The sequence below is a fragment of the Bufo gargarizans genome, chromosome 8 (assembly GCF_014858855.1).
Source record: "Bufo gargarizans isolate SCDJY-AF-19 chromosome 8, ASM1485885v1, whole genome shotgun sequence".
Classification (NCBI taxonomy): domain Eukaryota; kingdom Metazoa; phylum Chordata; class Amphibia; order Anura; family Bufonidae; genus Bufo; species Bufo gargarizans.
Genome location: NC_058087.1, coordinates 97,025,148 through 97,050,380, shown reverse-complemented (window position 1 = coordinate 97,050,380; position 25,233 = coordinate 97,025,148). Strand labels below are relative to the sequence as shown.

Here is a 25,233-nt window from a genome sequence, read left to right as displayed (position 1 = left end):
GTTGAAATAGTAATAGCAAAAGAAAAAAGGGGAGGTGAGGCAGCTCAAAGAGTGTTTGTGACTACAGACACTTAAAGGATAATGAACGGGTGTATAGGGTAATAATCTACAGTGTTGGAGAGTCCATCACTTGTAGTTTAGACCCCAAAAGAGAGAGAGCGCCAGGCCTCGTTTCAAGTATAGTTAAAAAGGGAGTACCACTGGACCGTGATAGTTATTACAATGAGCAGGAAAGGAAGCAATGGTGTGAAACCTAGATGGTGGGTGCTCCAACGTGGAAGACCCTAAGTATACCCTGCTCCGCAGAAAAGACCGTCTAACAGCCCAATAGTCAAATGACGATGTGGTTGACAAAGATGGAAACTGATAAAAATGAAAGAAAATTAATATAAAAGGATAAATTAAAAATGAAATATAAATATAAAAGGTAAATAATAGAAGTGAGAGATGCCCAACACAGGACAAAATCCCACTCTTAAATAACACTCACTTCACTGGGGGGATAGTCACCAGGATAAGCATAAAACACCTGTGACTTGAACCCCCCCCGGCCAGGATCGCATGTAGAGTCGTAGTGATGAAGGCAGCAGGTAGTCCGGTGCTTCTGATCAATCACCTTTATTGTGAAAAAATGGCTCGACGTGTTTCGGGGACAATAGATCTCCTTCTTCAGGAGCATTACATAGTCAAGTAGTAGTAAGACAAACAATTTATACATTACTGGCCCTCAAAAAGGCGCGTTTTTCAAAACCGTAAAGCCGTACTTCCGGTATTTGGAACGCATATGCGTTCCACAATCGAATGGATGGATGAATCAAAAAAATGTAAAAAAGTGTATGTATGTTTAAATGTAAATACAAATATAAGTATATCGTCTTGGTCATAATAGATAATGCCAACTATATGCATGTAGATATATGTGTACAGTAGAGGGGCCGGATCGAGCCTGTCAGACTGGATGGAGTAACACTTCCGCCCCGTGGAACGCATAACGATGCGTCTCACCATCGGGCGGAAGTAGAGGTGGACTGCTAGGTGGTGATAACTTACAATAGTTAGAACAAATGTCCGGCTAGGCTCCTTGGGGTGCCGCTGGTAGCTCCACCATCCTGCGGCGTCCCGGACCAGAAGAAGGGCCGACTTCCGCTCGGTGGAACGCACCTACTGCGTTCCAACAGAGACGGGAGCAGGGGTTTCCGGCCCATGGCAACGAGGCTCTGGTGGAACGCACAGCGAGAGCCAATAGGAGCCCGTGGTGGTCTGCAATTGAAGAACCAGTGTTATGGGCACAAAACTGGTCATAAACAACAACATAATATGCTAAATGTGAATACAAAAAAAAAAAAAAAAATATATATATATATATATATAAAAGGCATATAAGAAAAAGAGAAGAAGCATGTGTGCTCACAGCAAATTGATGTGCACATATATACATATATATGAATAAAATATATACATTCAAAATGCTAACTATAATTAAATACAATATAATTCAATTATTGATGATGAATTAATAAATAATAGATAAATACGATGGATCATCCATTAAATTGGGTAATGAGGGGGAGAATATAGGGAGTATATAATAATAATAATAAAAAAAATAATAATAATAATAAAATAATAAAAAAAAAATTATAAATATAAAAAAATATATATATACGAAACCTACATGTAGAAGTTAAATATAGAAGTTGTCAATAATGAATGAATGATAATGAATAATAAATAGATGCATAAATACGGGGGTAAAATATTAAATTAGGTGAGAATATAAGGAGTATATAATAATATAGAGAATATATTAAAAAACACATAAAAAAACGAGGACTACAAGTGGAAATTATATATAGAAATTGTCATATGACATTCCTCTTCGGGGCATTAGTCCCCTAATGGAGGTGGTAGGTCCAGGTAATGGACATAGTGTATCGATGGAGTATACTAGATACATAATTCAAAAAAGTTGTATTCCTGATTTCGAAATTGATAGTTAGAGTTTTGGATATTGAATATTTAGGTTTTGTATATGAATGGAGAATGACCAGACCTCTTAGTGGTTGGACTTTAATAATTGGAGTGTTCCAAGGTTTTGTTCAGTCCAAACAGGGTCAGAGTATTTAATCTAAAAATCCAAAACATCTCCTTACGGCAGAGAGTTTGGTAGGAATGAGGTACCCACTCTAATGGCGTGACACGAAGTGAACTCGGGTCCCCATCGTGATGGATTGAGAAATGCCGGGAGACGCTGTGGGTCACCACTTTGCGGTGGATATTTGAACGATGTTCGTTCATCCGTTCGCGTAAGGATTGTGTAGTGCGACCTACATAGTAGATATGGCAAGAGCAATACAATAAGTAGATAACAAACGATGTACCACAATTCATTTCTTGTCGCAGGGGGATCGTACCTTCCAACTTAATGAGGGATAACACTTTGGTATTATGGGAAATCATGGCGCAACATTTGCACCGGGCCTTTCCACATCTGAAAGACCCTACCCTAGTGGGGTGGGCTGTATTTCCTAGGAATTTCTCAATGGTGGTTGGTTTTACTGTCTCGACAATTTTAGGACATGAGGGGGCCAGAATTTCTTTCAATGTTTTGGCCCACCGAAATGTTAGTACAGGGGCCTGAGGGATGCTCTGGCCAATGATCGGGTCTTTCAACAAAATAGGCCAATGATTAATAAAGGTGTTTTTAATGGCAAGATGTTGTGAATTATATCGGGTGATGAAGTTTAAAGGAAATTGTTTGGATTTCTTTCTGCCATCAACATTTGTTGTGAGGGCGGGCTCTTTTTTAGTTCCAATGGTCCTTTTTTTGGAGTCTGCAATAAGTCCTTCAGGGTAGCCTTTCTCTAGAAATCTCTTTCCCATCATCTCTAATTGTCCCTGTAGTGTTTTCTGGTTGGAGCAATTCCTCTGTAACCTACGCATTTGACCGTGCTTTGCAGACCTGGTATCAGTGGTCAGATGGACCCTTGCCCCAGCACTGTGTGCCAGACATGCCATGACTTCCTTTTCCACAATAGAGTACAGGTTGGGGATTGCCTTCTGTGAAAAGAAATTTAGGCCGGCTACCTTCCACTGCGGTGTCCCAATAGCTACAAATTTTTTGAAGGCCTCAGACTTCACCAGCTTGTATGCTAAAAGCTGGCGGGCTAAGAGTTCCGACAAGCCAGCTATCAGACGCCGGGCAAGGGGGTGACTCTGTGACATTGGCTTCTTACGCTCAAACATGTCCTTGACAGACACCTGACTGTGGTCAGATGAGCAGGAACTGCTCAAGGTGAGAGGGGGAGTGGCGGGTGGTTGAGAGGGGGCAAGGAGGACAGCAGTGGTTGACGTGGCTGAAAATACTGGACCAGGAGGAGGATGGTGGCTTTGAGTTTGTGTGCTGCTTGTACTCATGTGTTGATCCCATAGGCGTTTGTGATGTGAGATCATGTGCCTTCGCAAAGCAGTTGTACCTAAGTGGGTCTTGGACTTCCCACAACTCAGTTTCTTTTGGCACAGGTTGCAAATGGCATTGCTGTTATCAGAGGCAGACACACAAAAAAAATTCCACACTGCTGAGCTTTGCAATGATGGCATTCTGGTGGTGGCAACATCATGTGTTGATTGCCGTGCTGTTTGGCTGACCCCGGGTGCCGATACATGCTGTTTGACTGTGCCACTAGCTCCTTGCGATGACCTCCCCCCAACTCGTCTCCTCCTCCTCTCTGTCTCCCCATCTGAACTTTCCCCCTGTTCTTCTTCTCTTTGAGTGGGCACCCACGTGACATCCACGGACACATCGTCATCATCAACCGCTTCACTTGTACCTGACAACTCAGCAAAGGAAGCAGCAGCGGGTGCAACATCATCATCACACAGTACGTCCATGTGTGTAATGCTGCCTGACTGAGACATATCCCTGTTATCTACATCCTCTGGCAATAATGGTTGTGCATCACTCATTTCTTCCAACTGAAGTGTAAATAACTCCTCTGACAGATCAAGTGAAGCAGCTGTGGTGCTTGTGTTGGTGGTGGTTGCAGACGGGCGAGTGGTAACTTGAGAGGTGCACAAAGCAGAGCTGGAGGAGAATGGTGCGTCAAGGTTCCGAGCAGAAGTTGTAGAAGTTTGGGTGTCCTGTGTTAGCCAGTCAACTATGTCCTCAGAATTCAGGGTACGTGGCCTCTGAACACTGGGCATTTGTCTAGGACCAAAAAGGACAGCACCATGACCACGACGGCCCCTGCGGGGTGGCCTGCCTCTACCTGTCATCTTTTTTTGATTAGTTTAGTTGTACTATGCGTGCAAGCTACTGTGACACCAGATATAAGTGGCACTGTGCACTGGCAGAAGTTGGCAGAGTAGACGCTGTAGGCTTGACACACACGCTTGCAGACAACTAAGTGCTATTCAATGTATTACAGTCAAAATTGTTGTTTTAAAAAAAAGTAATCTACTGTGACAACAGATATGAGTTGCGCTGGTGACACTATGCACTTGCAGGGCCTGAAACACACACATGCAGGCAACTGGCTGCTATTATTTCATATTCAAAATAGTTTTTTTTTCTTTTTTAAACATAATCTACTGTGACAGCAGATATGAGTTGCGCTGGTGTGACACTGTGCACTTGCAGGGCCTGAAACACACACATGTGCAGGCAACTGACGTCTATTATTTCACAGTCAAAATAGTTTTAGTTTTTTTTAATGTAATCTTCTAGTTGTTTTTTTAAATGTAGTTGTTTTTTTAAATGTAATCTACTGTGATACACAATATTAGTTGCACTGGTGTGACACTGTGCACTTACAGGGCCTGAAACACACACGCGTGCAGGCAACTGACTGCTATTATTTCACAGTCAAAATATTTTTATTTTTTTTAAATATAATCTACTGTGATACACGATATTAGTTGCACTGGTGTGACACTGTGCACTTGCAGGGCCTGAAACACACACTCGTGCAGGCAACTGACTGGTATTATTTCACAATCAAAATATTATTATTTTTTTTAAATATAATTTACTGTGACACCAGATATAAGTTGCGCTGGTGACTCTATGCACTTGCAGGGCCTGAAACACACACACACATGTGCAGACAACTGACTGCTATTTTTTCACAGTCAAATTTTATTAAATTTTTCTAATGTAATCTACTGTGACACCAGATATGAGTTGCACTGTTGTGACACTGTGCACTTGCAGGGCGTGAAACACACACGCGTGCAGGCAACTGACTGCTATTATTTCACAGTCAAAATAGTTTTTTTTAAATGTAATCTACTGTGACACAAGATATGAGTTGCACTGGTTTGACACTGTGCACTTACAGGGCCTGAAACACACACGCGTGCAGGCAACTGACTGCTATTATTTCACAGTCAAAATAGTTTTTTTTAAATGTAATCTACTGTGACACAAGATATGAGTTGCACTGGTGTGACACTGTGCACTTACAGGGCCTGAAACACACACGCGTGCAGGCAACTGACTGCTATTATTTCACAGTCAAAATAGTTTTTATTAAATGTAATCTACTGTGATACACGATATTAGTTGCACTGGTGTGACACTGTGCACTTGCAGGGCCTGAAACACACACACATGTGCAGGGAACTGACTGATATTTTTTCACAGTCAAATTTTATTTTATTTTTTTAATGTAATCTACTGTGACACAAGATATGAGTTGCAATGGTGTGACACTGTGCACTTGCAGGGCCTGAAACACACACGCGTGCAGGCAACTGACTGCTATTATTTCACAGTCAAAATAGTTTTTATTAAATGTAATCTACTGTGATACACGATATTAGTTGCACTGGTGTGACACTGTGCACTTGCAGGGCCTGAAACACACACACATGTGCAGGGAACTGACTGCTATTTTTTCACAGTCAAATTTTATTTTATTTTTTTAATGTAATCTACTGTGACACAAGATATGAGTTGCAATGGTGTGACACTGTGCACTTGCAGGGCCTGAAACACACACGCGTGCAGGCAACTGACTGCTATTATTTCACAGTCAAAATAGTTTTTTTTTTATGTAATCTACTGTGACACAAGATATTAGTTGCACTAGTGTGACACTGTGCACTTGCAGGGCCTGAAACACACATGAGTGCAGGCAACTGACTGCTATTATTTCATAGTTAAAATTGTTTTTTTTTTTTTTTTATGTAATCTACTGTGACACCAAATATGAGTTGCGCTGGTGACACTATGCACTTGCACGGCCTGAAACACACACGCGTGCAGGCAACTGACTGCCAATATTTCACAGTCAAAATATTATTATTTTTTAAATGTAATCTACTGTGACACCAGATATGAGTTGCACTGGTGACACTATGCACTTGCAGGGCATGAAACACATACGCTTGCAGGCAACTGACTGCTATTATTTTACAGTCAAAAAAGTTTAGTTTCTTTTTTAATGCAAGCTGCTGTGACACTAGATATGAGTGGTGGCACTCGGCAAGTTGGCACAGTATACGCTGTGAGCCTGACACTGGGAGGCAACTGCAATTAGATTACACAAAAAAAAAAAAAATGAAAAATAAAGCAGACTGATGTTCTAGCCCTAAAAAGGGCTTTTTGGGGTGCTGTCTTTACAGCAGAGATCAGATGAGTCTTTCAGGACTGTAGCGGACACTGAATACACTAGCCTAGCTATCAATTTCCCTATTAAATCAGCAGCAGCTACACTGTCCCTCCTCTCACTAAGACTGCAGCTTCCGAATGAATCTAAAATGGATGCTGTCCAGGAGGTGGGAGGGTCTGGGAGGGAGGGTAAGCTGCTGATTGGCTGGAATGTGTCTGCTGACTGTGAGGTACAGGGTCAAAGTTTATTCAATGATGACAAATAGGGTGCTGACCGAACATTGCATATGTTCTCCCGCCGCGGCGAACGTGAACAAGCTATGTTCGCCGGGATCTCTTCGCCGGCGAATAGTTCGGTACATCTCTACTGCTCACACTGTAACACCACCACCAAAGTCTCATCCGGTGACAACAGTGGCTCATGCCTAGTGCTCTTGATGTCTCCAACATCATTGGCGGCCATCATTTCTGCTCACCGTGACTTTCATCATGCCACTTATACCATTTTCCAACCATTACGTTCTGTACAACTGTAGCTATGGCCTGCATCATTCCATTAATGCCTCTTGCCAACCATCACATTCCCTAAAGATTTTTATTTTTTTTAATCTTATAACATTCTGTGTTTAAACATCATCTGCCCCCGATGAGGGACATTTTCTGGATTATGAGAAAGCATGAGACATGTGCCAGCACAGTGTCTTTTTAAAAATGCTATATAATAACACTGGCAAATGTGTGTTTACCCATAGCTATGCATGTCAGTGTCACTCAGACATCATTTACTATTGTTATCATTGCGTTCTAGAGTTGGGGAGGGGAGATATTACAGGGAGTGCAGAATTATTAGGCAAATGAGTATTTTGACCACATCATCCTCTTTATGCATGTTGTCTTACTCCAAGCTGTATAGGCTCGAAAGCCTACTGCCAATTAAGCATATTAGGTGATGTGCATCTCTGTAATGAGAAGGGGTGTGGTCTAATGACATCAACACCCTATATCAGGTGTGCCTAATTATTAGGCAACTTCCTTTCCTTTGGCAAAATGGGTCAAAAGAAAGACTTGACAGGCTCAGAAAAGTCAAAAATAGTGAGATATCTTGCAGAGGGATGCAGCACTCTTAAAATTGCAAAGCTTCTGAAGCGTGATCATCGAACAATCAAGCGTTTCATTCAAAATAGTCAACAGGGTCGCAAGAAGCGTGTGTAAAAACCAAGGCGCAAAGGGCTTGGCTAGCTAACGTCTGAGGAGGACGTCTATCTCTAGTGCTCTGAGGCAGCAAGCTTAATCAGACACCATCAGCCCAATAATCAAAGCTTGCCAATCTCATCTCGGCTACCCTGTGTTAATTAAGACATAAGCTCTGATTTGAGACCTCTCTGGGACTCCTAGGCTCCTCCGTTCCGGAGTTACAAGTAAGGCCTAGCCGAGGCCGGAATCCCCGGCCTAAATTTCTGGAGCGGTGTGTGGAAGATACCGGAGCTGCTGCGAAGATACAGACGGCGGTGACTTTAGGTCTCGCAAGCCCAGCGCAAGGTACTGTACCCAGCTCTCACCCGCATCCAGCGGAGACCTTAAGAGCAATACCTGCGACCGCTGATTACCCTCCGGAGCCATTTTAGGATTCAGTGAAGGCTGCTCCGTACCCCTATTCAGTAAGAAAAGCCCCTGACTGGACTGGCTTCGGAGCGCAGTGTAACATCCATCCGCTCGGCCCCAGCCCCTTTGTAACACTTACTATCAGTGTCTTCACTCAGCGCTCACCTCATCCCTGCAATACAAGCAGACAGCGGGCGCCATCTTAAAGGGATTCTGTCACCTCCCCTCAGCCAAAAAACGATTTAAAAGCAGCCATGAAGCACAGCTTACCTGGATTAGGCTGTGCTCTTTTATCTTGAAATCCGTCCAGCAGTTAGTGCAAAAAACGACTTTGATCGATATGTAAATGTGTCCTGAAGGTGCCCAGAGGGGCGTTTTCTTCTTCTTAGTGAGCCCAGTATCGCCCCTCTTTCAGTGCCCAGCCCGCCTTCCTTGTACTTTCTAACCGCCGCCCCCAGCCTGCCACAGCCTCTCCTGCCTCTCCTCCCCCTCCCTCACGCCGAACGAAGTCTCGCACAGGCGCAGTACCCACTGAGGGCTGCGCCTGTGCGATCATCAGGAGACTGAGGGCGGCAGCTTCATCTTCGTCACTGGGCATGCGCCGAGCCCAGTGACGTCCGATATTAGCTCTTTCCCTCAGTCAGCCTGGTAGGAAGCGCAGAGGATTGCCGATCGGCTGCTGCACCCTGCGCTTTCTCCAGTCTGCCTGCCACAGTGAAGACGGCCAGCGATTTCTTTCCCCACCCTCCCTTCAGGAAAGAAATAAGTATTTGTTGGGGCGAATTAGGTATTATTATATTAAGTAAAGGCAGGCAGACTGGAGAAAGCGCAGGGTGCAGCAGCCGATCGGCAATCCTCTGCGCTTCCTACCAGGCTGACTGAGGGAAAGAGCTAATATCGGACGTCACTGGGCTCGGCGCATGCCCAGTGACGAAGATGAAGCTGCCGCCCTCAGTCTCCTGATGATCGCACAGGCGCAGCCCTCAGTGGGTACTGCGCCTGTGCGAGACTTCGTTCGGCGTGAGGGAGGGGGAGGAGAGGCTGTGGCAGGCTGGGGGCGGCGGTTAGAAAGTACAAGGAAGGCGGGCTGGGCACTGAAAGAGGGGCGGTACTGGGCTCACTAAGAAGAAAAAAACGCCCCTCTGGGCACATTCAGGACACATTTACATATCGATCAAAGTCGTTTTTTGCAGTAACTGCTGGATGGATTTCAAGATAAAAGAGCACAGCTTAATCCAGGTAAGCTGTGCTGCATGGCTGCTTTTAAATCGTTTTTTGGCTGAGGGGAGGTGACAGAATCCCTTTAAGCTGCAAGATTCAGTGCCAGCACGGCTGACTTCCAGACAGATCAGCTGCCCTTTGATATAAAGTTTAACATTAAACACTGACCTCAGATTAATCCACCGGCCCTGAGAGTAGCGCTGAGTTTGGACTGTCTTGTAGTTGGAACGGGGCTTAGCTTGGAGGAAGCTGCTAGAGATACAGCCCCGGAGCGTCATTGAAATACCGGGGAAGTGAGAATCGCCGCAGCGCCACTGCAAAAGTAGTCGGCACAAAACTGACAGTCCTGGCATTTAACTCCTAGCAGGCTCCCCTGAAGATTGAGGGTCAAACAGGTGAATTCTTGGGAGTGTGGCATAATCATAGGCCATCCACAGTCACACTAGCCTAAAGAGGTCCAATTTTAACCATTGTGGGCTTGCACGTATTGCCTACTTTAATTTGAGACCTTTCTCGAGCCACGGAGCTGCTCCTGGCCTGAATTACAGCTGCGGCCTAGCAGTGAAGAACATCCACGGCCTGGATTATTACTAGACGCGGCCGATCTCGGAGCTCCATCTGCCGGTTCAAGCCGCGCTAACTCCTGCACAGTCGCCGGCCAAGTAAAACATCACAGCCCGGAATCTGTAGCAGTCTGTGCAGGCTTTTAAGACCGTGTGAAAAACCACTACGAATTCGGCATTTTACATGCGGGCGCCATATTGGGAGATCCGAACATAGATCTGTCCGGCGGCAGAGAAGTCTCTTACAAGGACCGGAATCCAAATATCAAGGTAATCCCCCTTACCTTTGCACCGGTCTACCGGGTCACATCTACTCACAGTTCAGGCTCCCGTCATACTGCGCAGGGGCCTAGCTGCAACATCAGCAGTGTGCTCTGGTGATTTGGTGCTGGTCCTGGCCCTTCTGCACCTTATAGTTCTGGACTGTTGGTAGCTTAATATCTCACTACTCCTCTGAAGTTCTCAAGTGCAACGGCACTGAACTGGGCCCTGGTGCCCCTCATGTTTGCTGGACTGTAGTGGCAAATGTCCCTACAACCTCATGATTTCCACTGCCTAATTCTAAACTAATAGAACACCGCTCTGCTAACTTTTCAAAATTTAAAGAGACAGTAACCCATATTAACCGAGTACTAACAACATTGCAGAAAAATCTCCCACCTATAACATGACCTAAGAGCCTGTTCTGGAGGGGGTGTAATTGACGCTGGATCTGACCGGCCGCATGCAGTTGTAGCTTCGTCAATAATATCATCCACATAGCCTGGCCTTATAGCCTGTCAAGTCCAGGATGGTCAAGATCGGCAAATCTGCAGCTGGGGACACGCTGAGCCAACATAGACCGGTAAACAACGAGGGAGAGATGGACAAATTTATTAAGAAAGCGGCCTCTGCCTATGTGGCCAGAGATACCAAAATGGCGCCAACCTCACCGCGCCCTACAAGCCACAAACTGCCAGAGGCAACTGATACTGCGCATGGTGGCGAGACTGACCCTGATACGCTGCCCATATCCCGCACCTACCTCAAAGAAGTTCTTTCCTCTTCCCTAGCATCTGCTCTGGAACCTCTGAGTTCAGACCTGCTTGCTATCAAACAAGACGTCCGTCACATAGGACGCAGAGTAGAAACTCTAGAGGAGTCGCAAACCTCAGTTATTCAGCATCAGACCTACAGGCCATACAGTCTAATATGAACTCTCTTTACAGTGCACTAGAGGATCAGGAGAATAGAGGGAGGCGCAATAATCTACGCTTTAGGGGTGTCCCTGAGTCAGTAGCCCCTGCAGATGTACCCAACACCATTGTGCAAATTTGCCTCTCCCTCTTAGGCCCAGACTCAGCGCATGAAGTGCTCCTGGAAAGAGCCCACAGGGCCCTTAAACCTAAGCCAGCTTCTTCAGCTCCTCCTAGAGACATAATCTGCAAATTTCTTCATTTTCCTGTGAAGGAGGCTGTCCTCCAAAAAGCTAGAGAAGCCAAAGCTGCAAACTGGGATGGGCATGAAGTCCTCATTTTCCAGGATCTGGCCCAGTCAACCCTGCGGAAGAGAAGAGCCTTAAAGCCTCTGACGGACTGGCTTAGATCAAAGCAAATCTTATATAGATGGTCCTTCCCTTTCGGCCTTTCTTTCATGTATGATGGGCGCAGAACCAATGTATCCTCATTCCAAGATCTGGAACACACTTATGAACACCTGGGGATTGATCCTTTGGACATTTAGAATTGGGACCCAGTCCAGGACTTAGACAAATTGCCTACCCTCCCTTCGCTTGAGCTTTGGGAAAAGCAGCAAACCCCTAAACCTCAGAGGGGTAGGAGAGGAACCCCTAAGGCAACACCTAGAAGGCTTACATTGGGAGACTGAAGATGTCCCCTCTCTTTTGAAGCCCCTTGATTACGGACATTCTATGCTTAAATTTACATTCTCCTCTCTACATTGTATATTACGTTAATATCTCCTATCTGCTTCCCTTCATCACCTGCCTCTCTGATGCTCACTTGCTGATCCCACCCTGGTCTCCTACCTCGTGTCTAGGGTGATACACATGATAGTGTCTCGCATCCCCCCCAGACTTTCTTATTCTCTGATTCTCTATTATCCTCATTCTCCCTTACTCCTGCTTACTTTTCCTAACACCTTTCCCCCACTTTATCTCTTCTCTCTTGCTGTCCACCTCTTTGGCTCTCGATTTACATTACGGTATTGTTATACACAATGCCCTTTTCCTACCTGGAGCTGTGTTGCTCCTCTTGGTGCGAAAATTTTGTTACTCTACCTGTTCTGGTACATGTTAATGTTCCATATGTTTTTGCCCTGTTCCTTAGATGTGAGAAATCCAGAAGCAAGATGTGGCTATACTATTGTGTGGAGGTATTGGAGTCTACCTCTCCTTGTGGCGGCCCCCCCCTCTTTTTATAGTGGTAATTACCTGCTTTATTCGACAGACTTCTGAGCTATTTCTCTCCTTAAAACATGAGTACACTTAAATTAGTATCTTATAATGTTAAGGGGTTGAGGTCTCCACCAAAGAGATGTCAAATCCTATCGCAACTTAATAGAGAGAAATGCTCGATAGTCTTCTTACAGGAGACTCATTTTAAGCATGGTAACTATCCGAACCTCTCCTACTCCAAATTTCCCATTTGGCATCACTGTGGGGCCAGGGGCGCAGCTTCAAGGGGAGTTAGTATTGGATTCCATAAAGATCTGTCATTCCAATACAAAATGCATATCCAGGACCCAGAGGGAAGATTCTTGATTCTGATAGGACAAATAGGGCAGTCTCTATTCACCCTAGTCAATGTATATGCCCCTAACAAGGACCAAACCATCTGGCTCTCCTCTCTCCTTTCTCTCATAGAGACCCACAGGGAGGGAATATTGATTATGGCGGGCGATTTTAACATAGCACTCCACCCTTTAGTAGACACCTCTTCAAAGAGATCCTCCATCCCCATAAAGGCTCTCAAATTAATACAAACTAGATTGTTTGATATGGGTATGTTAGATATCTGGCGCTGCCTTAACCCTGATGTACGTGATTACTCTTTCTATTCCTCAGCCAACGACTCGTATAGCAGGATAGACTACATCTTTATTTCAAGAGAACACTTACAGCACTGCTCCTCTGCAGAAATAGGTGACATGACCCTCTCGGACCACTCCCCGGTATATTGCCACCTTTGTATTACGCCCGGGTCGGGTAGGAAACCTAACTGGAGGTTCAATGAGTCTCTGCAACCCGAATCACAGATCCCAAATTACTTCTTTTCTAGAGGAATTTTTCTCTACAAATTGTACCCCTGATGTATCCCCCCAGGTCCTATGGGACACCCATAAGGCTTATATAAGAGGTAGACTGATTAGCCTTTGCACTTTCCTTAAGAAGGAATCTGACAAAAAAATACACAACTCTACTGGCAAAGATCCATGCTCTGGAAAAGGCTCACAAGCAGTCATTACTAGCTCAACAGTTGGCAGAACTTTCTTCCCTTAGGACTGAACTTAAAAATCTCCTGAATGAGCGCTCAGCCAAATACTTTCTTTCTGCACAACAAAAATTTTATGCTCATGGTAACAAAGCATCAAAATTTATGATGCAGAGAATCAAACAGAGGAGAGGCTCCCGCCTCGTCCAGAGCATCAGATCTCCCCAAGGGAACCTCTTGTATAAGGCGGAAGAAATTGCTGAACAATTCAAAATTTACTATAAAGCTCTGTATAATTTACCCACCCCTACGCCACCTGACGCCGCTAAGGGGAGAGAGGACAATATTAATGAGTTTCTGAGACGACTGCTTCTCCCAACCCTCTCTAAGTCTCAACAGGACATATTAACTAAACCATTTACAATAAACGAACTGTCGCTAGCCATCAATTCCACCCCCAAAGGCAAGTGCCCAGGCCCTGACGGTCTTCCCATAACATATTATTCAGCATTCAAGAAACCCCTTCTCCCTTTCTTGCTTTCCGTATGTAATCTTTCCTTAGAGAACCACCCCATTTCCATAGATATGACTAGGGCCATGATCACCATCATCCCAAAAGAGGGCAAGGACCCCTCCCTGTGCCCCAATTATCGCCCCATCTCGCTACTCAATGTGGACCTCAAATTGTTAGCCAAAATGCTCGCCACTAGACTCCAGGGTTTATTACCCACACTGATCCATCCTGATCAGGTGGGCTTTGTCAAAGGCCGAGAGGGAAAGGATAACACTATGAAGGTCCTGAACGCCCTTTATTTGGCCTCCCACAAATCCATCCCACTGGTCCTGATTGGCACGGACGCCGAAAAAGCATTTGATAGAGTAGACTGGTTATATATTAGACTGACCCTAACTAACTTTGGGGTCCCGGAACCCTTTGTGAATGCAATTTTTTCTATGTATACCTGCTCTTCGGCGTCCGTGTCAGTGAATGGAATTTTATCATCCCCCTTCCCAATCAGGAACGGAACCAGACAGGGATGCCCACTTTCTCCGCTAATCTTTGTCCTGGTAATGGAGACTCTCTTGCAAACCCTCAGGCAGGAGGAGAAGATTAGGGGTCTCCTAGTAGACGGTTATGAGTTCAAACTTGCTGCTTTTGCAGATGACCTGCTAATAATCACTACGAATCCCTCTAAAGCCATGAACACTATCCTGTCAATCCTTGATCACTTTGGCTCTTTGTCCAATTTTAAAGTAAATCCCACCAAGTCGCAGGTCCTTCACACCGGGCTTTCACCTTTAACCCTCTCCTCGCTCCAGAAAAACTCTCCATTTAATTGGCATACGCAACAACTAACGTATTTGGGTAGCCCCCATCTCTCTGACTTGTTTAACCTAAACTACAAACCCCTTCTCGCTTCCATGGTTGCTCAGCTCGACTCCTTGGATCTCCCTTACCTGACCTGGTTTGGGAGGAAAAATATCCTTATGTCCTTAGTTATCCCCAGATTGACCTACTTAATGCAGGTTCTCCCTATTGAGATTCCCCAGTCATTTTTTCAATCTCTGAATAAAAAAATTCGCACCTATATCTGGCAAGGGAAAAGCCCACGCATCTCCTTTAGCACGCTCACCAAACCCCGGACCCACGGAGGAATAGGTTTACCTGACCCTGAAGTTTATATGAAGGCCATCCAATTGTCTAGGGCAGTAGACTGGCTTAGAAGCCCCCCTCACAAAACATGGATTAAGTTAGAGCACTCCTTCCTTAGCGCCCCAGCTCGAGCCCTCTTGTTGGCTGACAGCCCTCTTCCAGCTCCTAGCTCCATACCTAACTCCATGATCCGCAACACTCTAAAGGTCTGGAAGTCGGTCTCGGCGAATAGGGAGATCTTGATGCTTCCCTCCACTCTGCTGCTTGTTGAAGATATTGTAGCCCTCGCCCCTAAGGAATTAAGACAAAGCTGCCCCCCTGCTATAAGGTGCTCAAAACTCACTTTACCTAGCTTACTGGATTCAGAAGGTTGCTTTCCTACGGAAGTTGATCTTATAGGTAAACTAGGAGTCTCTTCCCAAAACTATATGCTTACCCGATATCTGATGACAAAAATACCTCCCCTTGTCAAAGAAATACCCCCCGCAAGACAGATTAGCTGGCTGGAGAAGTTGTTTAGCCAGCTATTGCCCCCCCTTAAAACAATCTCTACCATATATAAATCTCTAAAGACCTCTCCCCCCTGCCCCAAATTAGCAGCTCTAGGCCTTTGGGAACGAGACTTGGAGAAGTCCTTTTCACCACCTGAAGTTGCAAAGATATTGCTAGCGCCACACAAAATTTCCAGATGCATTCGCATACAGGAAAATAGCTATAAAATTCTCCTCCGCTGGTACAATACTCCTGACAAAACCTGTCGCTTTAAGCCGGGGTCTCCAGATACTTGTTGGAGGTGCCTTACAGATAAAGGGACGTATCTCCACATTTGGTGCTCCTGCGATCCTATCAAATTATGGTGGCTTGAAATAATTAAGCTTAGCAACCAAATTTGTAATACCACACACCCATGTACCCCAGAATTAGTTCTTCTCTCCCTGGGAGTAGCTGGATCTAAAGATCATAAGACTTCTCTCTTCTCTTTCCTGTTGGCTGCCGCCAGAATGCTTATACCTACTCACTGGCTCTCCACAGAGATACCAAGGAGAGACCATTGGATCAACAAAGTTGATCAAATATATAGATTCGAAGAGATCTCTCACTGGGAAACAAGGTCGAGACCTACCTTCCTTAAAATATGGTCGCCCTGGAAGACTTACAGGAATTTTTCATGATCAGTACAGATATCCCGGTCTCCTTCTTCCTCCATGCAAAGAAATATGTCTTGCCACATATGCGATTTAACATAGAACATTGTTAATATGCTAACTCACATCTAACTGTTGGTATAGTTACACTGTTTTACCCCATCAGTGTTTTGATTTACAGTTTATGATTGTCACCATTCAAGACTATTATTTAAAATGCTTGTATGATTACTGTCTATACGCTTATGTTAGGCGTTTTGTGATACAATGATATGTATAATCTGCCCTTTATGACAAAACAATAAAATTGTTTATAAAAAAAAAACAAGGCGCAAAATAACTGCCCATGAACTGAGAAAAGTCAATGCCACTTGCCACCAGTTTGGCCATATTTCAGAGCTGCAACATCACTGGAGTGCCCAAAAGCACAAGGTGTGCAATACTCAGAGACATGGCCAAGGTAAGAAAGGCTGAAAGACGACCACCACTGAACAAGACACACAAGCTGAAACGTCAAGACTGGGCCAAGAAATATCTCAAGACTGATTTTTCTAAGGTTTTATGGACTGATGAAATGAGAGTGAGTCTTGATGGGCCAGATGGATGGGCCCGTGGCTGGATTGGTAAAGGGCAGAGAGCTCCAGTCCGACTCAGACGCCAGCAAGGTGGAGGTGGAGTACTGGTTTGGGCTGGTATCATCAAAGATGAGCTTGTGGGACCTTTTCGGGTTGAGGATGGAGTCAAGCTCAACTCCCAGTCCTACTGCCAGTTTCTGGAAGACACCTTCTTCAAGCAGTGGTACAGGAAGAAGTCTGCATCCTTCAAGAAAAACATGATTTTCATGCAGGACAATGCTCCATCACACGCGTCCAAGTACTCCACAGCGTGGCTGGCAAGAAAGGGTATAAAAGAAGAAAATCTAATGACATAGCCTCCTTGTTCACCTGATCTGAACCCCATTGAGAACCTGTGGTTCATCAACAAATGTGAGATTTACAAGGAGGGAAAACAGTACACCTCTCTGAACAGTGTCTGGGAGGCTGTGGTTGCTGCTGCACGCAATGTTGATGGTGAACAGATCAAAACACTGACAGAATCCATGGATGGCAGGCTTTTGAGTGTCCTTGCAAAGAAAGGTGGCTATATTGGTCACTGATTTGTTTTGTTTTTGAATGTCAGAAATGTATATTTGTGAATGTGGAGATGTTATATTGGTTTCACTGGTAAAAATAAATAATTGAAATGGGTATATATTTGTTTTTTGTTAAGTTGCCTAATAATTATGCACAGTAATAGTCACCTGCACACACAGATATATATATAAAATAGCTAAAACTAAAAACAAACTAAAAACTACTTCCAAAAATATTCAGCTTTGATATTAATTAATAATTAATTAATAATTAATTAATATTGAGTTTTTTGGGTTCATTGAGAACATGGTTGTTGTTCAATAATAAAATTAATCCTCAAAAATACAACTTGCCTAATAATTCTGCACTCCCTGTAGAATGGGAAAAAAAAGAGATTACAAGAAATTATGAGTCCAAGGAGCTAGAGGGGTTATATAGCAACTTTTAGGGCAATTGGAGCAACATTGGATTGGCCAAGACGATTTGGGTCTGAACCAAGCGTTTCAAAATTTCTGTGAACCAGACCCAAAACAAATCTCGACTGTTTCATTCATCTCTATTCATGACACAATTAAGAAATATTATTAAAAATATGGATATGAGGTGTGTTACAAGATGCAGTCCATGAACAGGGCATTTAGCAAAAAAAGACAGGTCTCTTTGCAATCCTTGAAATCCCCTTTAACATCCAAAAAGACTGGTCCAATGATGGAAAATTAGTACCAAAAAAAGAATAATAATAAAGTACTGGATTTCTGTAAAATGGTTGTCGTTTTATCAAATCTATTGAGTATGTAATATCAGCATCCATTTCCCAATGTGCTTAACCCCTTAAGGACACATGACGTATCGGTACGGCATGTTTCCCGAGTCCTTAAGGACACATGACGTACCGGTACGTCATGTGTTGTTCCGATCACTGCCGTGCGGCCGGCTGTGATCGGAACAAGGTGCCTGCTCAAATCATTGAGCAGGCACCTCGGCTAAATGCGCGGGGGGGTCCCGTGACCCCCCCATGTCCGCGATCGCAACAAACCGCAGGTCAATTCAGACCTGCGGTTTGTTGCGCTTTTTGCAGTTTCTGATCGCTGCGGTCCCTGACCGCGGCAATCAGAAACTTTAGTGTGGCGAAAATAAATATTTATCACCCCCTCCTGCACCTCTGAATGATTTTAGCCCGGTGGGAGGTGCAGGGGGGGTGTTGCGGGCGGTGGGGGCGGTGCGGGAGGCGGGCGGTGTGGCAGGCGGGATTGCGATCCCCCGCCCGCCTCCCATTGAATAATCGTTGGTGTAGAGTGGGTATACCAGGGTGCCAGCACATTGCTGGCACCCTGGTATAAACGGCTGACATCGGTGATGCGATGTCAGCCGTTTAACCCTTTCCATACATCGGTCCGTACGGACCGCTGTATGGAAAAAGTTAACAGTAAGAGGGAGCTCCCTCCCTCTCCGATCGGGGGGCTGCAGTGCCTTTGCAGCCCCCCGATGGAGAGGGAGAGAGCCCCCAGACAGCCCCCCGCAGCCCCGTGCTTACCCTTCCCCGTCTGCGAAGTTCTGAGCAGACGGGGAAGGTTCCCATGGCAACAGGACGCCTGCTCAGGCGTCCTGCTGTCCATGGTGCTTAACAGATCTGTGCTGAAAGCATAGATCTGTTCAGTGTAAGTAAAATACAGTGCAGTACCCTATATAGAGTACAGTACTGTATTATACTGACATCAGACCCACTGGATCTTCAAGAACCAAGTGGGTCTGGGTCAAAAAAAAAGTGGAAAAAAAAGTAAAAATCAAAAAACACATTTATCACTGATTAAAAATTAAAAAAATAAAATTCCCTACACATGTTTGGTATCGCCGCGTCCGTAACGACCTGATCTATAAAACGGTCATGTTACTTTACCCGAACGGTGAACGCCATAAAAATAAAAAATAAAAAACTATGATGAAATTGAAATTTTGTCCACCTTACTTCCCAAAAAAAGGTAATAAAAGTGATCAAAAAAGTCGCATGTACGCCAAAAATTGTAACAATCAAACCGTCATCTCATCCCGCAAAAAATGAGACCCTACTTAAGATAATCGCCCAAAAACTGAAAAAACTATGGCTCTTAGACTATGGAAACACTAAAACATCATTTTTTTTGTTTCTAAAATGAAATCATTGTGTAAAACTTACATAAATAAAAAAAAAAGTATACATATTAGGTATCGCCGCGTCCGTATCGACCGGCTCTATAAAAATATCACATGACCTAACCCCTCAGGTGACCACCGTAAAAAAAATAAAAATAAAAACGGTGTAAAAAAAGCCATTTTTTTTCATCTTACGTAACAAAAAGTGTAATAGCAAGCGATCGAAAAGTCATATGCACCCCAAAATAGTGCAAATCAAACCGTCATCTCATCCCGTGGTTTACGACCACATATGGGGTGTTTCTGTAAACTACAGAATCAGGGCCATAAATAATGAGTTTTGTTTGGCTGTTAACCCTTGCTTTGTAACTGGAAAAAAAATATTAAAATGGAAAATCTGCCCAAAAAGTGAAATTTTGAAATTGTATCTCTATTTTCCATTAAATCTTGTGCAACACCTAAAGGGTTAACAAAGTTTGTAAAATCAGTTTTGAATACCTTGAGGGGTGTAGTTTCTTAGATGGGGTCACTTTTATGGAGTTTATAATCTGGGGGTGCATCAGGGGGCTTCAAATGGGACATGGTGTCAAAAAAACGGTCCATAAAAATCAGCCCTTCAAAAAACAAACAGCGCTCCTTTCACTCTACGCCCCGCTGTGTGGCCGTACAGTAGTTTACGACCACATATGGGGTGTTTCTGTAAACAGCAGAGTCAGGGCAATAAAGATACAGTCTTGTTTGGCTGTTAACCCTTGCTTTGTTAGTGGAAAAAATGGGTTAAAATGGAAAATTAGGCAAAAAAATGAAATTCTAAAATTTCATCGCCATTGGCCAATAACTCTTGTGCAACACCTAAAGGGTTAACGACGTATGTAAAATCAGTTTTGAATACCTTGAGGGGTATAGTTTCTTAGATGGGGTCACGTTTAGGGAGTTTCTCCTCTAGGGGTGCATCAGGGGGGCTTTAAATGGGACACGATGTAAATAAACCAGTCCATAAAAATCAGCCTTCCAAAAACCAAACGGCGCACCTTTCACTCTATGCCCCGCTGTGTGGCCGTACAGTAGTTTACGGCCACATATTGGGTGTTTCTGTAAACGGCAGAGTCAGGGCAATAAAGATACAGTCTTGTTTGGCTGTTAACCCTTGCTTTGCTAGTGGAAAATATGGGTTAAAATGAAAAATTAGACAAAAAAAAATAAAATTCTCAAATGTCCTCCCCATTTGCCAATAACTCTTGTGCAACACCTAAAGGGTTAACAACGTATTCAAAATCAGTTTGAGGGGTGTAGTTTCTTAGATGGGGTCATTTTTGGGTGGTTTCTATTATCTAAGCCTCGCAAAGTGACTTGAGACCTGAACTGGTCCCTAAAAATTTAGTTTTTGTAAATTTCTGAAAAATTTCAAGATTTGCTTCTAAACTTCTAAGCCTTATAACATCCCCAAAAAATAAAATATCATTCCCAAAATAATTCAAACATGAAGTAGACATATGGGGAATGTAAAGTCATCACAATTTTTGGGGGTATTACTATGTATTACAGAAGTAGAGAAACTGAAACTTTGAAATTTGCAAATTTTTCAAAATTTTTGTTAAATTAGGTATTTTTTGGTGCAAAAAAAATATTTTTTTTTACTTCATTTTACCAGTGTCATGAAGTACAATATGTGACGAAAAAACAATCTCAGAATGGCCTGGATAAGTCAAAGCGTTTTAAAGTTATCAGCATTTAAAGTGACTCTGGTCAGATTTGCAAAAAATGGCCTGGTCCTAAGGTGTAAAAAGACTGTGTCCTTAAGGGGTTAAAGGGCTTCTGTCACCCCACTAAACTGTTTTTTGTTTTTTTTGTTTACTTATAATCCCTATACTGGGATTTTTGCATACATAATCTAATTAATCATTTCGGTTCATTAGATTCTGTTAAAAACATACTTTTAAAATATGCAAATTACCTTGCTACCAGCAAGTGGGGCGGCTACTTGCTGGTAGCAGCCACATCCTCCTATCCTAAAGCCCCCCCCCCCCCGCATGTTGATTGTCAGGGCCAGCGAATGGCGCCTGCGCCGTAACGGTATTCAGTCGGCGCAGGCGCATTGAAGATGGAGCGGCCGAGCGAGCGTCCGCCTCTCAGTGCGCCTGCGCCGACTGAATACCGTTACGGCGCAGGCGCGAGATCTTGGCAGCAGACAGGGCTGGCCAGAGGACGAACCCGTTCGCTGGCCCTGTCAATCAACATGCGGAGGGAGCGTCTTTAGGATAGGAGGATGTGGCTGCTACCAGCAAGTAGCCGCCCCACTTGCTGGTAGCAAGGTAATTTGCATATTTTAAAAGTGCATTTTTAACAGAATCTACTGAACCAAAATGATTAATTTGATTATGTATGCATAAATCGCAGTATAGGGATTATAAGTAAACTAAAAAACAAAAAACAGTTTAGTGGGGTGACAGAAGCCCTTTAAGAAGTTTGTGGCGCTTTATTTCTTTACCACTTATCATTATTATGTCCTTCTTAAATAGTACCTGTTATTTTCCAGAGTAAACACAGTGTTGGATATGCTGGAATTGGATCAAGTCAAAAGGACTGGCTCCATGGAAAACAGACTGATTTTCTTAGAAGAACAGGTATTTTTTTAAATTTTGTTTACACGTTTTATTTGTATATATTTTTTGCTTAACAATTATCACAATGACATTCAAGTCTACAGAGGCCTCTATTTTAGAGATAAAATAGCTAGTAAGTAATCCACTCTTAACCATACAGAAGTCCAAAACCTTTTATTTGTATTCTTCTTTCTTATTTTATTGCTAAATAATTTAATTAGCTACACCATCTGTTCTCTGAATACTATAATATAACAAGTATTTATGGGAACTAAGATGCTCAGAAAAAATTTTTTCAGTTATTGATGTACATTGCTATCATGATCTTAAGTATTTTTATATGTTTTTGGGTATTATTTCTTCAAATTGCAGACAGTATGCAAAATGAACCTCATATGCTGAATTTGTAACTCCTTGACGATATACTGCCATCAGGCAGTTATAGAGCGGAAGGAACTGAGCAGATTGAGATATAGTTGTGTGGGGAAATATTCAGTATACCTTGTAATATATATTTTTTAATATTAGCTTTTTCTGAGCTCAGTTGTACACAGGGGCGGTCTTGTCAGTGATTGATAGTGTTCTCTATCTAAGTTTGTATATGGAGATTGCTGTCAGTTACAGTTGACGATTTTATAGCCAGCTACAAGAATGTCATGAGGGAATTATATTATTCTGCTATCTAAAAAAAAATTTTGCTATCCATAACACCAGAGGTCATTTAAATGGGTATGTAGAGTAGCTTACACTACTGTTACTGGGAAATCTTTCACTGTTGTTCACGACTGATTATTAGGACTGCATGGACTTCCTCTGTGAATAGTGTACCATACATCCTTGATTCTAGCGATTTCATGTTGATATCATACAGTATATTAAATCGAATTGCCACTTATAAGTGCTTTTCTTTAAACAGACGCTAAGATCTGCAAAAGCTTTGAACTGGATTATTAACACACTTCTGGATAATGGATTTGGTTCCAAAGAATCTGCTCCAGTTACTGGTAATAAAGCCTTCCTTCCTTTCTTTGTCTGATAAACTTTAAAGAGCCAGCAATGCTAATAAAGTAAATTATTTGCAGCACACTTATTCATTTCCACTATTATTAGGGGAACAATATTGGCAGGGATTTATCAAAACTGCTATAAAAAAAAAAAAAAGAACTGGCTTAGCTACCCATAACTAGAGATGAGCAAATTTCTAAAAAAAAATGTTTGGTACGATTTGCCAAATTTTCCAGAAAGATTCAATTTGATCCAAATTAATTTAAAAAACAGCTATTTCCTGGCTGCAGAGACCTGTATCGTGTGTAGAACACTGTACCTTGCAGCAACACACATAGTAAGTCTGCTGTGGTAGTGAAACAATACTGTGAGTCCGTATGACATGCAGATGACAGGTGTCGCGCCTAGAATCACTGCAGACTTCACTTATTTGGGCAGTTATGGGTCCAAAACAGACCAAATAACTCAAGTGTGAACTCAACCTTACAGGTTGATGTTAGCGTCAGGTATAAAGAACCCAAGATCCTACTATAGCGTGAAAGAGCGTCGTCAGCTGATTCCACATAGATGTATACAGAACCTGTTCTATTAAACGCTTATCCAAGTAGACCCCCCCTGACAGAGTAAAGAGGGTGTCAGCAGTAAGTTTGTGTTGATGTCACCGATTATTTTGTCCTTCCTCTGATCTGTCAGAACAATTACCCCCAACAAAAACAGATCCTGTCTGTTGAGCATATGACACATGAATGGAATATTGCATGTCTTCTGTGTCTTGTACCCACTCCTGCTTTTGGCTACCAAATCATACATAAGCAAATTCTGATTGGACTATACAGGCCTTACAGCTGCTACACAGACATGATCCATTGTGTTTATCACTTTTCCTTCTTTCTAATAGAACAGAAGAAGAGTAGTGTTGAGCGAGCATGCTCGGCCGAACACCAGTTTGGTTCGAGGATCACGATGCTCGGCAAGTTGCGGTGCTCTGCCGAATACCAAGTGTGCTCGAGCGCGATGCTCGAGTCTCCTCCCCACATATTTGTTGGCTGCTACGCAGCCATTAAATGTGCAGGTATGTACTGCCACTCGCTGTAATGACGTAGCCATGTTGGTTACTGGCATTACAGTGATTGGCTGGACGGAACACGTTATTGTGTGCTATAAAGCACCTGATGACATGTGCTTTGACTCAGTATTAGTCAGGGAGAGCTGTGCTGTAGAAGGGACAAATAGTGTAGGGAATTGAATATTATTATTTTTTTTGTTAGGCAGGGTTGGTGTTAGAGACCCAAAAGTCCTTTTAAGGACTATTGTATCTGGCAGCAATAAATATTATTAGCGCAGCCTGCGCTAAATTGCGTGCAATTGTTAGATACCCAAAAATCCTTTTAAGGACTATTGTTGTATCTGGCAGCAATATAGATTTTTAGAGCAACCTTTCCTAAATAGCTTGCAATTGTTTGGCCGCTGCAGACAGCGACATTATCTGCGCTACATCTCCTGTGTAATGTGTGTGCAGCCTAAAAATATCTGAGATATCCAGTGTACTTTTTCCATAGACGCTGCGGACAGCGACATTGTCTGCGCTACATCTCCTGTTTAGTGTTTGCGCAGCCTAAAAATATCCGAGACATCCAGGGTACTTTTTCCGTAGACGCTGTGGACATCAACATTATTTGTGCTACATCTCCTGTTTAACGTGTGACATCCTAAAAATATCTGTGACATCCAGTGCATTTTTCCGTTGACAATGCAGACAGTGATATTTCCTGAGCTACATCTCCTGTATAACGTTTCCACATCCCAAATATCTGTGACATTGACAGAATTTTTTTATTTATTTTTTAGCTGCTGTTGACAGCAACGTCACAGAAGAAAGACTGCCCTTAAAATATAACCTTTATTGTATACTATGATAAAAGATAGAAAAATCCCTCAATAATGTAATATAAATTTATTTAAAATTAAAAAAAAATCCACCTGTCCAGGCATGATTGATTGGTAATCAAAATTACCTCCACCAATGATACACAAATATATAGAGATAAGTGTGGGTAAGTAGGAGATCACAGGGCACCCATTACATAACATAAAAGACAGATAACTGTACGTATATAGTGATCACCCTTAGTA

General features: G+C 43.2%; 1 protein-coding gene across 1 annotated transcript in view; it reads left to right on the top strand.

The window, feature by feature from the left end:
- The window catches only part of TRPM2 (transient receptor potential cation channel subfamily M member 2), a 1,289,439-nt gene that overhangs the window by 849,183 nt on the left and 415,023 nt on the right, over window positions 1-25,233 (top strand). The window contains exons 23-24 of the mRNA XM_044304068.1: window positions 22,029-22,116; window positions 23,012-23,099. Of these exons, the coding sequence (XP_044160003.1) occupies window positions 22,029-22,116; window positions 23,012-23,099 (176 nt within the window). The remainder of the gene's footprint in view (window positions 1-22,028; window positions 22,117-23,011; window positions 23,100-25,233) is intronic.